The sequence below is a fragment of the Ruditapes philippinarum genome, unplaced genomic scaffold (genome assembly GCF_026571515.1).
Source record: "Ruditapes philippinarum isolate M1 unplaced genomic scaffold, ASM2657151v2 ctg468_1_1_1_1, whole genome shotgun sequence".
NCBI classification, from domain to species: Eukaryota; Metazoa; Mollusca; class Bivalvia; order Venerida; family Veneridae; genus Ruditapes; species Ruditapes philippinarum.
Genome location: NW_026857880.1, coordinates 421759 through 441447, shown reverse-complemented (window position 1 = coordinate 441447; position 19689 = coordinate 421759). Strand labels below are relative to the sequence as shown.

At 33.3% G+C, this 19689-nt stretch overlaps 2 protein-coding genes across 2 annotated transcripts; both read right to left on the bottom strand.

Moving 5' to 3' along the window:
- Window positions 1–28: 28 nt before the first annotated feature.
- LOC132751349 (putative amine oxidase [copper-containing]) lies at window positions 29–10568 on the bottom strand. Its single transcript, XM_060741511.1, has 3 exons — window positions 8502–10568; window positions 918–1125; window positions 29–587 (listed from the first exon to the last, which is right to left on the bottom strand). Exons 1-3 carry the CDS (start codon window positions 10367–10369, stop codon window positions 297–299), a joined length of 2367 nt encoding a protein of 788 aa, XP_060597494.1. The 5' UTR covers window positions 10370–10568; the 3' UTR covers window positions 29–296.
- Window positions 10569–16315: 5747 nt separating this feature from the next.
- LOC132751373 (insoluble matrix shell protein 3-like) lies at window positions 16316–18004 on the bottom strand. Its single transcript, XM_060741536.1, has 3 exons — window positions 17847–18004; window positions 17196–17332; window positions 16316–16763 (listed from the first exon to the last, which is right to left on the bottom strand). The coding sequence occupies exons 1-3, from the start codon at window positions 17877–17879 to the stop codon at window positions 16514–16516; spliced, it is 420 nt and encodes a 139-aa protein (XP_060597519.1). The 5' UTR covers window positions 17880–18004; the 3' UTR covers window positions 16316–16513.
- Window positions 18005–19689: the final 1685 nt, after the last annotated feature.

Here is a 19689-nt window from a genome sequence, read left to right as displayed (position 1 = left end):
GATGATACAGTTATATAACTTGGCAATATCTGATAAGTAAGTGTGGTAATAATGATAATAATGAAGCCATTAGTATAGATATTTATATACAACTTGCCGTTTAAGGTTAAACAAATATTCATTTTCTAAGTGCTGAAAAGGGCAATAACTTGGTAAAAATGATGAAGTCAAAGTTATGTAACTTGCCCAGATCATGTACTTTGTGTTGATAAGTAAGTGTGTAAAGTATAAAGCCATTAGTATAGGTAGACAGACCAACAGACGGTTCAATCACTTTATGCCGGGGGCATAAAAAGTTAGTTTTCAAAAATGAGTTCCGTGTCTGACTTAATTTTGTTTTCAAAGTTTGTTTTTCTAGGGACGCAAATGTTCTTCGGTTCATATGACATGCCATATCGTTCTATGTAAACTCCTGAATTCCTTGGCTCTATTCGTACAGCGTTTGGCGAGGCCATAGCTGGGTCTTCAGGAAAATAATTATACGGTTGTAATATGAAGCTTGGTGAGAGGCCCATTGTAGTTGTCAGAGGAAGATCTTCCTTGTGAGGTATGTGGTGAGCACCCAGTGTCACCCATAGGACAAGATCCTGAAATAAACAGTAGAAGAAATCAGAAAAAAATCCAGTGTTGAATATTAACTATAAAAAGTTCTATATACCGAGTTACAAAATAGTCGTGAAATCAATACTTTTAGTTTACAATCCTTGAATCTATTTTAAATCGATTGTGTTGGAAGTTATAAGCTTATTTAACCACTCTCGAATCCGTCTTTTGTAAACAGTACTATGCAATGAGTGTACAATTTATTCATGTAATAAAAGTAGTAAGTGATTTAGTATAAGCATCCTTTTATCTCTCTTTATGGACCAATTTATTTTTATCGTGAGCATTTGATTAGTGGGTATTATTTGACAAACCTCGTCCGTGATGTTTTCATCATCATCTATATATCCCTGGAAGTTGACAACCTGGTTATCTGTATCAAACATGGAGTACATGGAACTGCTATGAGCTTCTGTGTCTTTCCGTTTAGTTACAGCATGCTGGTACCTCGCCCAACTTATTGATGGTTCCTTATTATGACCTTCTGGAATAATTTGCTTGACCATACCATTATGGATGAGTCTGAAATCAAACGAAATGTTGAACGAAATGTTGTATGGTCTCAAAGATAAATCTATCTTGTATTAAATTATTTCTGTGATACTTTCGGTGTTGTTACCACCTCAGATGTCATCTCGGTAATTCTCTTCCAGTAAAGATGAGAAGTCGACATATGACCTAGAAAAAAGTGTCGATGTGACTTAACTCCACCCCACCTCTTCTCCCCCAAACAGTTTATTAACTCCGGACTATATATATAGCTATTCGCACTTGATCATATCTTTCTCAAATGAAAGAGGGTCTGGCGCAATTTGAACCGGAGCGATAAAGTGCGAATAGTTCGGAGTTAAAAAAACTATTCGACCACGACTGCCTATTGTATGTTTATATAATACTACGTTTTACTACATTTTCGTTCAGCTTATTTTTAATGTTTACTCCTATTCGATTAATACAATTCGGTATTGCACGTTACAGATAAGGCCACAGCGTAAATACAGTCGTGCCTATTTCTGAACTCGATGATTTAGGAATTGTGTCTAATTTTTTTTGGTCAAATTTAACTGAATCGACAATATATTTCCAAAGATTGACTGTAATGAAGGTGATTGATCAACGGCTGATATTGAAAAATGCATTGGATAAAAAAATCTGGCAAAACTTTCGGTAATGTAAAGGTTAATAAATAAGGTACACACATAAGCATATACATGGATTTCGGCTCAACAGCTCAAACATGTACTAAATTTATAAAAACAAATATGCTGAATGTTCCCGGGATTGTTTCCATTACTTATTTTAAAGACCAGGTTTGTTTCTTCTATGCGCACAATTCTTAATAAAATAAGATAAAATGTAAATAAAGAAACAATGTTTAAAAGTAGTAAACAATAGGACATATCCTTATCAAAGTTTCAAATAGATCTGTTTGTTTTGGTTTAGCCTCTTTAGAAAGGTTATCTAGCTAAATATTTGCTGTATGCAGTTTACAAAATGAATGTTTGAATTTTGAATAAAAAAGAAGATTATTGTGCATGCACGAAAGCACTAACTTCGTTCCCTGTATTTAAATATGTACACATGTTTCAGCTAGTTCAAATAAAATTAACAAGGAAAAGAACATAAAACATGACATATTGAACAGTAGACGCCAGCATACTAGTTTGTATTTAAACTCATCATTGTATAACCGTTCAGTTCTGTATATTCGTACGAGTGAGATAAGAGAAATCCACTCCCGTTGTATCCTCTTTATTACTATGTGGGTAGGCTAAATTAAATTCCATGATTTATTATAGGGCCTATTTTATATGGATCTACTTAACTTTAAAATATGTAAATAAGTTTTATCGGCAAAATATATACGATAAAAGGTTAGATGATATCAAAGCTTGAGTAAATCATCCTTATATCAGGCAAAACCCATATGGAAATATTTGCCCTTTAAACTTTCATAGATAAAACTATTTAATATCTGCACAAGCTAATCTGATAAACGACCAGGTAACTCAAGAAAATTTGTTACAATTCTCATTAAAACAGAACGGAAGTTGTATCTTTAATCTTTGTATGATTTTAGAACGACAAAATAACCAGTGGAATTGAAAATATTGAAGCGCTGGCCTTAGGTTTAAGTGAAATAAGTACAAAAATCAGTTAAGATAAATAAATGTAAAAACTAGATGTTTATATTACAGAGCTTTCAGGCTTTTGAATTGTCTATTTGACAACGACCGCTAATATAACAAGAATTTGTAACAGAGTTACCAACGTCCCCCGCCTCGGGGAAGTTTTCTATGAAGCATAAAACGGTGATATTTCAAAAAATTGAGGTATGGATCTCAGGATTTTTAGTCCAAAATTATGATCAATGCTAGATCTGCAAATGCAACAATAAATTTATTAAAGAAATAAAATGAAACACGAAATTTAAAAATCTATCATGTTTAGCTTTAACCTCTAAGTGTGACTTTGACATTGGAAGTAGGGGTGCAGGTGTTGTACATGACATATCGTCTTATTACAGTTACTTTTTGTGCCAAGTATTTTCAAAATCCCTTGAACTATGAAGAAGTTATAGATCGGACACAAAATATACCCTATAACAGACTATGTTAATCTTTGACCTCTAAGTGTGACCTTGGAGGTAGGGACCCATGTTTCGCGCCTGACATATCGTCTTATTATTGTGATTGTTTGTGCAAAGTATTTTTAAAATCCCTTGATATGAAAAAAGTATTGACTGGACACAAACTATACCCTATAGCAGACTATGTAAATCTTTGACCTCTAAGTGTGACCTAGACCTTGGAGGTAGAGGCACAGGTGTTATTGCATGACATATCATCTTATCATTGTGACTATTTGTGCCAAGTATATTCAAAATCCCTTGATCTATGAAGAAGTTATGTACGGGACACACAATATACCATATAACAGACTCTGTTAACCTTTGACCTCTTAGTGTGACCTTGACCTTGGAGGTAGGGGTGCAGATGTTGTACTTGACATATCCTCTTATTATTGTGACAATTTGTGCCATGCTATTTAAAAATCTCGAAGAAGTTCTAAATCGGACACAAAATGTAAACATACTATGTTAGTTTTGACCTCTAAGTGTGACCTTGAACTTGGAGGTAGGAATGCAGCTTTTGCGCATGACTCATCATCTTATTATAGTGACTATTTGTGCCAAGTATTTACAAAATCCTTTGATCTATGAAAAAATGTTATGGACCGGACACAAAATATACTCTGTAAGAGACTATGTTAATTTTTGACCTCCAAGTGTGAACTTGACCTTGAAGGTAGGTGACCGGTTGTTGTGCAAGACACATTGTCTCATTACTGTGAACAATTGTGGCAAGTATTTACAAAATCCCTTCAAAGATAAGAAAGTTATGAACCGGACACGACATATACCATCAAATAGATAATGTTGACCTTGAATAAGCAAGTTCGACCTTGACCCTGGTGGTAGGGGTCTGGTTGTTGCGCGTGACACATCGTCTTATTATAACAAACATTTGTGCCAAGTAATTTCAGATTCCTTTGATAAATGACAAAGTTATGGACCGGGCACGAAAGTGTGACGGACGGACAAACGGACGGACGGAGCCTATTTCTATATCCCCATTTTTTCTTCGAAACGGTGGGGGACAAAAATGTGTACAGACAATAAAGTTTAATGTTGTGACGCTTTACAAGCCATAAGACGAAATCTATATTATTTTGCAAATTTTACATTTATTTAATGCTTAAAGTCGAGTAAATGATATATAGGATAAAGGAAAATTTATATTCAATCATTTACAAGATTTAATATCAAATCGGTAAAAAAACATGGAAATCGAGAGTAAAGTCAATGTATTTTCAGTTAAGTCTACACATAAATCCTTTTTGGTTATACAATACATTTGTATATGAGATGCTCACGTCACACAAAAAATGGCAGAAGTGAAGGGGGCAGAGAAAATACTTACATTTTCCGGCAATTAAACATGGTATACAAAACATTCAAAACAAGTAACAATTCACACAATACAAACACTGGAACGATCAGTGGGCAGTTTAAACCGGTTTTAGGCCCGCCAAGCCTCACTATTAGCCCAAAAATGTTACCATATGACGAGACAGTGTAAATAAAATGAATCCCCGCCAAGTGAAATTCTAACAAAAGTCAAGGATACATTAGACGAAATAAATAAAATAACAAGAATAAAGATCAACAAGGCAAAGGCAACGTTCACAGGACGCCGCCCTCCCGACACACTCAAGCAGGGCACTCAGAAGGCACCAAACAAAAACCCGGAGCGTACACAAGGGCGAAAGGATTGGGACATGCAATGCGAAACAACATAAACAAAAACGGGCCCATAAGGGAATTTAAAGGGATAAGGGCTGTAAGGGTGAAAAGGTGGGAGAGGGGGGGGAAGAGAAAATACCTACCGTTAACGACAATCCACCAAGACAGACATCACAAAACATGTAAGCATCCAAAAACAAGTAACAATACAGACTAGAAAAACACGTGAAAGAACACAAAGGGATACCGCCGGTAGTTAAACCACTTGGGAGTTTAAACCGGTTTTATGCGCTCCAAACCTCACTCTTAGCCCCAATATGTTCCTGAATGACATGAAAGTGTAAATAAAATTAATCCCCGCAAAATGAAATTCTAACAATGGTCATTGTTACATTAGACGAAATAAATAAAATACTTACAAAATTATGTAAATATGTAGAAAAAGGTTCAGCCTAATAACCATTACCAAAGTACTCGATGCCTTAAATGAAGGTAGAGCAACAAGAAAATCACCTACAAGGGCCTGACGAAGCAAGTCAGAAGACGAACATTAAGTCAATTCAGTCCCAAAGGGCTTTAAGAACTGTCCATCATAGAGTCTCCCACTTGGTCCGTCATATGTAATCAAAAGAGGAAAGCGTAGCGTCCTATTGTAAAAGGGTTGAACACCAAGCATACGGTATGCCTTAAAATAATTGGGTCATAACCTCTTTAAATAAACCGTTTGATAATTTAAGTGAAGACGGCAGAAAAATTACTATGACCCATGATCCTACGAAGTTTGTAAACCACATCTCCATAGAAATCAGGTTTGCCAATACCTAGTCGTAAAAGAGTTTTTAAATTACAATAAAATTTTAAAACTAAGTCTGAATTACGATGGTAAAACTTTGTAAAATATTTACGCAATTTATGATAGCGATAACCTTGTTTAAGAAGTTTGTTAGTAATAAATAAAAAAATGCGTTCATTAAAATCATCAACACGACTGCACGCCCTAGCAAATCTAATTAATATGATGTAGCATGAGGTACATCTCCATCTAAATGTGGATAGTTAACAATATTAAAATCAAAATCATCTCTTTTATCGTAGATTTAAGTTACTATAGTATTGTTAATGATAGAAATGTTTAAATCTAAAAAAGATGTAATAACGTCTGAAGTGTCAGTTTTATTCAATTTTATTCAATTTAAGTTCACTGGGATATATTTTAGAAACCAATTGATCCAAATAAGGATTATTCATGCTAAAATTATCATATAGGTAGCGGGAAGTGTTGTTAAATGCATTTATAATATCCTGATGCGTAGTAGGGGAAAGACTTAACATAAAATCCCTCTCATACCAATAAAGAAATAAATCAGCTATCAGGGGGGCACAATTAGTTCCCATTGGAATGCCTATTATCTGTTTGAAAACTGTATTACCAAATCTGACATAAATGTTATCTAATAAAAAAGAAAGTGCTTTACAAACTTCGTCACAGGTCCACATTGTATATTGTTTAATGATACCATTGGTAAAGAAAGCCTTCTTTGAATTGCAAGCAAGAAACGTGACCTGTTCTCTTGCAAATGTTTTTTTGAATTAAAGATAATAATTTATCATTTATAAGATTATGTGGCAATGTTGTATATAAGGTAGAGAAATCGTAAGTTCTTACAGATGCAGCTTGATAATTCTTAACTTTAAACTTATCTAAAATTTCAGTTTATTATATCAAAATCACCAATAATTATATGGCCAAATCCAAGTTACAGAATTTAGAATTTTTACAGTCTCAACTAGTTGGTGTATTAGACTCAACTTCTAGGTCGGAGACAATTTTGTTATAATTGAATATGATTTTTCTGACAGGTGTTTCATATTTATAGCAAATAATTGGAATCTAAGAGTTTTTGAAATATTTAGGAATAGCGCCGGTAACGCGTTTATCTCGAAAAATACTAGGTAAATCGATTAAATCAATACCTTTGTTTAGAAAAGTAACTTTAAAGGGAGACACAGGCAAAATTTTCATTTTCTTAGTTTTGAATTTTTCATTCATTATTCTGTAAATTTCCTCAAAATGAATATATCAGACAGTCAAAGGGACAAAACTTTTCTCCATATAAAGAATAAAATGGTGGTTTCCTAACTTGACCCGCGTGGGTCAGGTTAGAGCGCTAGCATTTCACAATAGTTGTCAAAGTGAACTCTGGAAACGTTAATGAACATGTCAAATGAATGACTTAGGCTTGTTTCAATCATACAATATCCACAATATCTGTTATTGTAACTTCAAGGGTTTGTTCAAGTCACCTGACTTGTTTTAAAACTATTTGTTGATTATATTGGCGTCTAAATTTTGTTCAGCATATATAGATATATTTACGCTTAAAACACAAAATATATAGAATTTAAACAATAATTCAAGCTGAAACTCCATGAAAAGTCATTTAAGCGTGATTTGAGTACATAAGATCATTTCAATATTTTTGTCATTATTTTGCCTGAATATCCCTTTAAGAATGTGCCTGTCATGTTCAGCGGTGGTGTCGATATGAGGTCTTAAAATATGCTGTGTAAAACTTTGTATAAGGTAGGCTGCAGTATAAAAAGGGTCAGTTTGGATAACTATGTTATCAGCTTCTTCGTCTAAAGTTTTAAGATACCGAAGAGAAAGAGAAGTTAGACCTGATAACATAGCATGTTTACCCGAATTAGTCAAGATGTTATTTAAATCGGAAACAGACATAGTAATTTTTAATTTACGTTTAATGTTACCATTTTTACATATTCCATGAGATCGAGATTTCCGCTTCCGTATGTTACGACTAAAACAATGTCAATACTGGGATCTTTAGAAATATTACCATGTTGAAAGATATTGTCATTAAGGCCAGGTGGAAAAGGGGTTTGTAAATTTTTAAAGTGTCTGGCTTTCACTTTAAAACCAGACGATATATCAGAATCGTAAGCAATTTGTTCCACTGGTTGAATTATTTCATGTTTAAAAGAATGGCCAATTTTTCTAAAGTGTTGATATAAAAGAGTCGTAAATTTGCTACGATTTCTCATTTTATAGAAGTGTTCTCGGAATCTAATTTTAAGAGAGCGTCCTGTTTGCCCAACATACTGAGTGCCGCAACCGGGAACATTTCATGTTAATACATAAATAAAATTGAGTTGACTTTCAGTCTATATTCAGAGTTAAAAATTGTATTAAATGTTCTGCCATTAAACACATAAATGAACATGTCAATATGTACAACAAGGTACAGCCTAATGACCAAAACCAAAGTACTCGATGTTTTAAAGGAAGGCAGATCAACATGAAAATCACAAATAAGGGCCCGAGGACGAAAATTAAAACAAATCAGTTTGAAAGCTTAAATAACTGTCCATCATAGTGTCCTCCTGATCTGATCTTTGTCCTTGCACTTTTAGGTTTTCGTGTTGATTTGTTTGTTTGATATATCTTTGTTTACAATTGTTTCTGAAATGTAACTTTCTAAAAACAGAATTATGCCTAACATATAATTAAAGCAAACGCTTTAATTATGACCGAGAAAAAGCATTAAAAAATTATATCAAAATGATTATATACCTGTATGCTGGAGGATTCCCGTATGTATCTCTTGTCTTATTGTTATAGAATATGTGATATTTCGGTGTCTGAAAATTAAATTTATAAGCTGCATCTTTCTCTGTGAGCTTTAAAGATCTTTCAAGATATCCTTGGCTATATGTAGAGTTGATTTTTCTTGAAAATTCATTTGGTGTAGTCTCTGTTTTAATATCTATAGTTTCGTATCTATTGTTTTGACCTTTTACGTCCAAATCGGCTTTAAAATGAAACATGTGTGTATGAAAGCTGGCAACAATATTGTCATGTAACTGGAATCCATATTTTTTCTCCATCTCTGAGAAAGCGTTAGTCAATGCAAAACCTGTAGACATGCTCTTCACTTCGACGACGCCATTTTGATAAAACCGGAAATCGAGTATATAGTCATAATTTGCAACAGTAATGATTGTTCTTAGAACTAAGAACACATTCTCTATGCCTTCGTAGAATTTACCTTCGGATTCATAGTAAGAATGGTGCCTTCTTAGTGGTTCTCCTGTATTTAATTCAAATAAGCAGAAGACATTTTTTGTAACGTCAGCAGTTTCGGAAGTTTCTGTTATATGCTTCGTGTTATAATATGTAGCGTGATTTGGACAATCTACACCAGGAATGAGCCCCTGTGCAGATGGTCCTATAAGTTCCACGGAATCTAAGAAGTCAGAAAAACGTTGCTGGGGGCTGTATCCAGAATAAAATACTGATATTTCTTGGAGGCCTAATTCATAAATAATGCGTTCGTTTCCAAATTTAATGTCATATACCTGTGGTCCATAGGATGTGGATAAACGAAAATCAAATGACCACTGCATATAGTTCACATGTCTTCCTTTAACTGTATATCGCTGACCGTCAGGTTGTACAAAAACAGGGCTCCGTTTATTCTTTGCTGTTTCAGGTATATTCCCTCTCCTATGCAGAGTAGAGAAAAGGTTTTTGTCAACCGTAGGAAATGTCTGTGGAACACATTTCACACTTTTGTTTCTAAATAACGAAGAAAGGTCATTCATCGATTTGTACTGGTTACCCTTAAACCAAACGACTTCAATCTCGACACCGGTTTCCTTGATATTTGCCAAAACAGTAAAGTCAACAGTATGAAGTGTGTAATATTCGACAACATACGTAAGCCAATACCAGGTCTTTCTCTTTTGTTCACCGCTCGATGCAGGAGAGAAAGAAGATGCGTATAAAAACCCTATGCACTTGTTTTCGCAGTCTTTTAACTTGGCTCCATAACAGGTTTGTATTAGATCTCCAAGCTGTTCATGAACTTGGTCAGTTATTGATTTTGTAACTGAACCATAGTCAGCTTCTGTCATTGGTCTGTAAAAATAAGGCAAAGATGCATTGATTCCCGGTAGAGGCTTATGGTATGTGGCATTTGGTAGAGGTCCCACTACCAGCTCATTTATCTCTGTGTTAGGTTGTTTGCCACGAATAATGATGACCTTTGCCTCTCTTTCCGGCTGATTCTCTTTGTTATCTAGATGTGCTATAACTTTTGCCTTGTTAGGGAGATAAAGTTCAGCGACAAATACGTAATTTGCGTTGCTCTTATTTGCTGATGGGCGTACCAAATCTAGCCCTGATTTTTCATATAAATAGTTTTTAAGTCCTTTTATCTCATTGTTTGTAAGGTCATCGAAAACTCCCGGAACTTCAGCTTCGAGATCTTCTTTGAATATTTCGTCAATTGAACAAGGAACTGTTTCAAAATTCTCGTCACCTTCTCTCCGTAAAGTCACAAGTAGGCTTATAAGCAGCCCAGTGCATGTCAACCCAAGAATTACTAAAGTCACTATAAAAACACGAAATGCAGACGCACCTTTCGGACCAGAATCCATTACCTTTTAGTTTTGATATTGCAAAGCCAGTACATAAAGTGATATATATTAAAGTCATATATATGTCACAGTTATGTAACATCAAATTCAATGTAAACTATTGTTTTATACTGGGCGCGACTAAGTAAATCCGGAGGTATATATGAACAGATTTAGCCTTTACTGATATTTCGCTATTTGTGTTTATTTTATTATGGGTTGTAAATTTTTTGTATGTCTTATCTCGAAAGCTACATTGGTATTCATAAATTTAACCAACACACATGTTAAACAGTTTTACTCTTAAAGATCCTTTATGTTATGTAAATATTTACAAAAAAATATCAGAAATGTTTGATTTGATGGTAAATGCGATAATTTTACGAAGAAATTATCAAAAATAAAATGATTCGAAAGAATCTTCGACTCTGACTTTGTCTTTCTAAATATAACACAATGGTACGTCACCAGTGACACATGATCGGTCACGTTACCCACAAAACAAACATGGATGCCAAAGGTTTTTTTCCGACGATAAGTATGCGACTAATTACATTCTTACTGTCGGTATTGTTTTAAATTTATTTGAAAACTATCTATCTGTGAGTGACGTTGCAATTTTTGTATAAACAAAAGTTCACAAACTATTTCTTAATAAGGTAAAACGGGTTTATTAGAAGTGTATATCTTACAAAATAAGAAATGGAATTTAAAATGTCATGATGACAAAAGTTTTTGAAGTCATTAGGATGCGATACAACATAGATTTACGAGTTCGAGCCTTAAAAGCTTTCATCTCTTTACCTATTTTTTTCAATTTTTACAATAGATGCCAATCTATAACACATGGAATATGGCAAATGGAATATGAAGGTACATTTGATATAATATCTTATATTTTTCATAGACCGGTGATAATTATTTTTATCTTGTGTAGTATATAGTAGTCATAATACTTGAGCAGTGAACGAGCATTTCGTGACAACTGAACTATAGTTGAAACAATTTGTGTACTTGTATGCAGTATATTTCTAGATATGGCTACATTGAAACAAAAGAAAATAGTTAAATGGAAAGTTGAAAAGTTAGTAGAAAATAGCACAACAATAATAACCTTTACAAGAAAAAAAAAAACAACAACAAAATAACAAACAACAAAATAATAATTATTTGATTGTAAAATACGAAAAATATGTTTCACTGAAGTGAAAAATAATTTTTACAGTAAAACAAAACGGAAAATGAAGATATCAATAAATTTTCACTATTTAAATTGTAAGTATATAATCATTACAAACAAATATTTTTGCGAAAAGTACAATCCGAACCATATGAAATGTCTTCAAAATGTGAGGATTGAAGTGTCGAGGAGAAGAAGTGTCTTGTTCCCACAATTAAACAAGTACTATTTTAATTTATTTTAGTGATGTTAGATTTGTGGGAAGCATTTTAATATTTACTCAAAAATTTGTTTAAAATTCTCCGTCTCACAAATTCCACGAGGAGGAGAAAAAAGCCTACATTAGGGCCAACGGTGGTCACGCGCGTTAATAGCACAACCTATGCACATTGACATCAACTGATATTCAAAAAGTCACTAAAACATTCCTTCATTGTCATTTTTGAAAATCGCCCCTTATGTCTAGTGACCTCAACTTTGACCTGTATTTTTAAGGAACCCGTTATCGACACTGTTACAAACTCAAAGAGATCATAGCTTTCCAATAAATAACATTTACATACATACATTATAATTATTCTTCTTTCCAAGATGACGTTATAAACATCATACTCCAACATAAAGTTTTTTTTTGTTCAGTTAGTAACGAGAGATATTGTTATTTTTTGGAAACAGTCAGTGTGACATACGAACACGTGCTTAATCATGATATTAACTTATTTAAACACCAGAAACACAAGCCGTTAGAAATCAAATCTGAAGTAAAACTTTAAAACTGACCAGACAACCAATGGCATAAACTGGAGAAACGTCATAAGACGCGTCGTTTCAGTCCAATTCGAGAACGGAATATCGAAGGGTCCAAGACATACCAAATAATCACTCACACTAACATACTATCGTGGAATATAGGCGGATTAAATAAACTTAAGTGCTTCTCAGTTAATTTGACATTTTTGGCTTATGCGAAACTTATTATTACAGGGGGATAAGGTAACTTTATAAGTTCACATACTCATTTTGATCATGAAAGAACCATGTTACCAAATACCAAGGATAGCAGCGGGATGTAGGTGATAAAATATAAGCAATATTATTTATAAAAAGCATAGTTAATATCTTTTCAAAATTGTGTTGCTTTGTTGAATAACTTTTCAAAATTTTACCATAATGATTGTAATGTTAGCATCATGTTTAAACATGAATCTCAATAAATGTAATTCACTTTTAAATGTTATAAATTTAGAAGTACCATGTAAAAATAATTTTGTATTTTCGTTGTTCCAACCATAAGTTAGGCATAGACATAGGCAGACAAGAATATACCAAAAGATTGTATACAATTTGTCAAGATAAAACATATATATTGTGACTTCCACGCTCTCTTTATAATGTAAGAACGCGATAACTATTTATTCAATTTATATTTTGGTGGAGAAACTACATGATTTTTATGTAGAAATAAGTAAACGTAATTTAATCACATGAAGGAATCGAAGCTTGTGTTTTATGTGTATGTTTAATGGAACGTATCAACGAAAATGTATATCATAATGAAGATTATTTGCATATTTACCTAAATATCGGGAAAATTATATACATATGTAAATGGACGAATGAAAACAGGTATAATAAAGTAAAAAAGTATTATTGATAAGAGACATTGCAGTGAAGCTTATCTCTTGCCCGAAGCTGTATTAAAATACATTCTTAAGACTTAATTGTCATTTAGATAACAGTATCAACAAATGAATATAGAAAATAGAAATGATTTTTGCGCGGATTTTTGACATTGAATAATTTTTGTTTAATATTTCCAAACGTATTGACTAAAAGCATCATGTGACCCTTTTAAGCAAAATTAATGCGCATGCGCGGCGTTTATTTTTTTATTATAGTTTGAATGACATAGTGTTATTTGTTATAGGTTTGATATATGATTTACGTAGTGATAAGTCGAACACGATAACGTTTACATTAATCAGTCGTAACATCATGACATAATGAGTTGTTCAAGTTCTTCAATTATTACGTTTTGCATTATTATTGTAATGTAGAAGAATTAAAGTGGATATAGACAAGTAAATGCGAGTAGCGTAAGGGTCAGAAAGTTCATGAAGATCTCGGGTTATGAACATGGATTTTCGGGTTCGAATCTCTTATTGTCACGTAACTTTTCATTTTCTCTTTTATAATGTTTGGCACAATTTAAAGTTAAGCTTATGATGGTTCAGCAAAGTTGAATTATTTGATTTTAGAAACAGTATTATCAGTTTTATTCTGTTTTAAACTCTGAATTCAATTCGCCACAGTTTTAATAATTTTGGCTCATTATACTGTATATGCATTTTCTTCCATTGCTTATTTATTACCCTAATCACGATCACTGTGTCGTCTTATACTTAACCTGTTGATCGCGAATATGTATATAACTAAATGTTCTCAAATAGCATTGTGTGAATGAAATTCACGGGGAACTAAATCAAGTTCGTTGTAAAACAACCCTAAAAACAAACAATAAAAGGACAAAATGCCTTTTTCATGATTCGAACCAGGGTTTCTACACTCACAAAGCGGACACTATACCAAAACGCCATTATGCTTAACACATAGAAAATTGTTGATTGATTTGGAGGTTAAAGATTTAGGCGATAAATAGTATGCTTTTATATCAAAATTATCGACCCCCTTGTTTGTCAAGATGTTAATACAAATAATAATAATAATAATAATAATAATTACTACATTTTTATAGCGCTCTCCTCAAAAATAAAATGTTCAAAGGCGCTTTACAATGGAAATATATACATTTACAATGACTTTAAAAAACAAACAAAACAAAAAATAATAATAATAATTACACACATATATGTATACATTTATAAAATATAAAATACCCCATGATTAATCTAAAAGTCTAAAACTCAGTCGATCATACGAAAAAATAAAAATATGTACATAAAAAATAACTTAAGACTTGAAAATAAAATATAGAGAAAGGTTAAAACTATTGAAATTTAAAAAATACAAATCAAGACAACAGTAAACAGATAATGAAAGGAATAGCGAATTCGGGATGTACGTAAAGTAGTGTGATCTTGACGCTCACGAGTATTATAACAACTGGGATTAGAAGACGGCGAAAAAGGAAAAAAAAGGAAAAGTCAGATTATTTATATTAGACGTGTATTGTAACAAAGATATTGGGGAGATAGTATCTATGAAGGGTGCTTTGTTTATTTGAGTAAATATTTAATTAAAAATATAGATAATCATCGATGACAGAAAAGGAATTTTAGTACTCACTACGTTTTTACTTTAGCGAATTTATAACGTTATCACAATATCTAATTTTAAACATGTATATTGATTTTTGTTTGGTTTTTACGGCGCATCAACATAATTTGGGTACGTCATATTGCGCCGAACAGGACAGATGATTTTGGCTATTTTCGTGTGTTACAAACATAAGGCAACGTCAGGGGACAAAACCACCTCAAATGCTGTAGCTATCAGATGCATAGAATCCATTTATTCCAATCCATTTAGCCGCCTTTTAGATAACGCTAGGATAAATGGTGGCTGAGATCCTGATGTCTCAACTCCCGACAATCCTTCAGCTTATAATATGATTTAGAATTTAGGGCGTAACAGTTAAAATAATTATATTTACAAATTAAATACGGTATTAATTCAGGTCTTGTCCGAACTGTTGCAGTAATTAGCGGTTGCCTGGTTGTTATGGTGTCTTCCACTTGATCAAGGCATCGCAGGTTCGAGCCCTGCTGGTATCATGCTCATTATCTTAAATGTTGTTTAGTAAGAAATAAACTCGGGAGAGTTTCATATAAGCTAAAGACGTTCTCTTCTGAAACAGCAGAACTTGTAACGCACTGTAAATTTGATAATTTAAGTGACATTATAATCATATATCCTTAGGCAAGTTGAGCTGAATTACAAATATATTTCAAAAGATTGACTGTTATGATTGTGGTTGACCAACAGTTGATATTGAAAAATGGTAATTATAGAATATAAATCTTCCTAAAATAGAAAACGATTGCTGCATTCGTTTTTATAAATCGAATATTACAAATTAATTCCGATGAATATTTTTATCAAGTTCCTTGTTATCTATTTGTTATCTTTCATGCAAAGTAAACAAAAACACTGGTGTTATTATAGCAAAATGTAAACTTATTTTGAGTTGAACATGTTCCCCAACTATATAGCCGTGGATGAGTTAATGTCACTCTGGTTTACATATTCAATCAAAGAAAAGGGTAGAATATCCTTAGGGATTACTGATGCCCAATGTCTATTAACTATATCACGAAAGTTTGATCTATAACTGACCGTTTCCAGGCGTCCCCCTTTGTGTTACACAAGTATGTCTTGTTTACTGCTACAAGTGTCTTATGTACGGTGACATTTGTTGTGTCCCTTCGTATTTAAGTCGTCAAAGGTAGTCCCATTCCCCAGGGGTTTTTTACCCTTCAATTTGTGCCCCGCCCACTCGGTCATTTTCTCCACACCCTCATCCCTGCTCACACTGTTTGTTTAGCGTTGCTCATTTTATGCCAATTTTGGTGCTGTTGCTAATGGATGCTGTTGGGCTGCGTTTCGTATACGTGGCCCACCACTATTGATCTAATATTATTTTTTTTATCATTTATTTGAAGCCTTACTGAGTATTCTAAAATACCTGTACAACTGGAAAGACAAACTTTGTCAAAAGAAGAAAAAACAGACGAAAATGGCATATTTGAGAATACAATATGCATTGATATATTTGTGCACCATTTTACTAGGATCTGGATTTGACATTCAACAACAAACTAAACTTGTTTTAACGATAATTACTGTTCATGGAAATATACCAAATAAAGATAATTTTATCTTTTCATGAAATAATTTCACAAACTTAATGCTTTTTTCCGTGTATATATTCAGTCAAAGCCAATTTAGCAAAAATGTAAGACAATCTACGCGTGTATTTCAAACTGATAATAGCCAGGTTGGTTGGACGAAGAACAACTGACGAGAGGATGAATATCTCTCAACTCCCAGGGTATACGTTGTGATAACACCATGCCCTGGAAACATCCTACTTCCTTTAAACGACATCCACGGAAGTCAGTGCACGCTAAAACGTCGCAGCATATGTGCGTATACCTCGAAATGAACGAATATCTTATGTCATTAGATATATGTCCCGGCACAGTGGTATTTTGTCTGAAAATATAATAAATTCAGTGACAGCAGATGACAGAAAGATAACTCTGAAGTAGAGAATATCTCTCAATAGCAACAATACGAAAGTAGAAAGGTATTAGGGAATATTAATGGTTTAATTCTCTCATGCCCCCTATCACCGGATTACACAGTATTTAATCTTAGTCTTTTATTATAAAAATACCACCACCCACTACATACAAGTACGTGCAGATGCAGATTTTATCAGATTGATTTTTTACTAACTAAAAAATAATACATTTTAATAATAATAATACAAATGGGTTCTCAGTGCTTCAATATTTGTTACAAAGAAACTGATAAATTATACAGAATTCAGAATTTGTATTGCGTTGCAATTGTTTTTTGCGTAAATAAATTGCTTTCCATTCGATTTAATACTCCTGCAATTAACTCTTTAAACCAACTTACATGCAGATATTCCCCTGGCTTCCAGGCGGCCCAGCCCAGCAGCCTGTTCTCCCTTCTACAGGACAAAATGGAATTACCGTTCCTAACATGACGAGTATCCTGATCATTTTGAATGGCTGAGGATCTAGGTCTCTTGTCTGAAGTATTGTATTTAAAAAAAAATCACATAGTGTCTTCCAATAGTTATACAAAAGCATGTGACACAAACATTAAACAAATAAAATTATGATATCAATTATGATGATGATTAATAAAGTTATTCTCTCTTCACTTTAAGGAGTATTTATGATAATTATTCTTGTGAGGATACATTTTAATTCTAACCTGGTTTTCCATTTTATTATTAAAAGAAAGTACATGATATAATTTCCAATTTTAAATGTACCAACTTACAAATGTGAATATTCCGGTGAAATAAAATTAAGTTATACAGTTAAACATATTAACCAAGGGCAAGTTTACAGTACGCGACTCCGTGTACGGCAAAATTGAAATTGTATTTAATTTCTTATTATATTGAACGAACTGGAATAAAAAGAACAACTTCACTACTTATTGTATACACATGATTGCGTAAATGTGGTATACTTATTATATTGATTAACATTTTGATTTTTCTTTAACAGAAAACTTAAATGTCCTATGTCTTACCTTATATAAGATAATTCCAAAATGTTGACGCATACAACCTGCTGCTTCTGATGTAAACGCTGTTTTGCATCATATTATATAAAAAGCTTCATATATATAAAACAAAGAGTGACATTTTAATGCGTAAACCTTTTCATTGCACAATAGAAAGGCGACAAAAAAACCTATCTAACGACACGAAAAAGTTCTTTTACGCCATGACTTGATTAAAGTCTCACATTATCACGGGGAGGAAGTGTTACACGAAGGATGGAGTTCTTATGATAACTTGTTTGGAGTTCTTATGATAACTGTCACGGAGTTCCTGGAAAACGTTACGGATTTCTGTGGAAAACTTTTCTATATACTTGAAGAACTCGCTTAAAAAATGGTTATTTTTAACTTTAAATGGGGAGTTTGAGGTGCTAAATTTAACTTTGATAATTAAGCTTGCCCTACATATTGTATTTTGTTTCAGAAAAAATCTTTTAGTTCATATTTTGTCGCCTTTTAAAAAAAATCTGGTAGTTTTTAGACAAATTACCAAATTACTTGCTAATTCGTACATATTGACCTTTTCATTTGTGATCTTCTTCGTTGCTATACTTAATTACCTAATTATTATGGAGAGTTGCAAACATTAAGCCCAGGCTAATAAATTTATACCCGATTTTTCAAATGTTACGGAGTTCTTGCGATAACTCAAAATATGTCCTGGAGTTCTTATGATAACTTTTGTTACTGCCAGTGTGCTTTTGTGCTTAATCGCGGCACGTTTAAGCGTATTTTGTAAGTCAATAAGTGTGTAAATCATTATGAAGCGTAGTACGCTTATCATTTGCACAAAAATTTGGTTATATAACGTTGGTTTTGGTCGTGTTTTAGTTCCTAATTAAATTTGTGCGAAATCATATTGACAACGAATGCACTAAATGTTTCTATGTATACTGTTCGTCAACAAAAGTTTTATGTCATAAGTTTCCGCAAATGCAACATTGAGGCCATGTGGCAAAATTAAAACACGATCATTCAATATATATCTGGAGAAGACATGAAACTGCGTTGGTGTACAGTCTACATAGGATAAACAGGTGCTAAGCTATCTTCAGGAACGACCGCCTCCGTGGTCGAGGGGTTTGAGTCGATGACTTCTAATACAGTTACCTCTCTGGCGTGGGTTCGATCCCCGGGAGATGCTTTGGTAGTTTAGCACGGAGGAAGGTAGTCTAGTACTGGTGTAACTCTCCAGGAACGATGGTTAGGAAACTACCCGCGCCCATATGACTGAAATACTGTTGGGAATAGGCGTAAAATAAAACAAACAAACAAACAAAAATCTTCAGGAAAACCTGAAATAGCGGTCACCTGTATTTAGCAGTAACATCGGATGGCTTAAACCGCCAAGGAAAAATTGTTTAAAACTTACACTTTTTTTCTCAGTTACATGTTTTAAGCAACCGCCTTTCTAAAGCAGACAATACGTAGGTGGGCTTCCCTCAAGAAGCGGCTAAGTAAATTGTATCATTATATACCATGTATCGTATATCCTTCACACCCATGCACCCGAAATGTATGATCTTTTCATGCATAAAAAATCAACCGATTACTACCGATCTCTTCGACAGATTTGCACGTGCCCTACGGGTTCGAGCGAAGGAAGTTCGACAATATATTTTTGTAATCAATTACAGCAAAAGTTGTTGCAAAATTTCCACTAGGAGAAAAATGTATGCAGTAATTTTCCGAAATATGGAAATTGCTGTACGTCACGTGATGCTACATTGGATTTAATAGAGAATAAACGGCATGAACTTTACGGTGACTCACATATCTTATTGAAGACTTACTTTCTATCGTCATATCA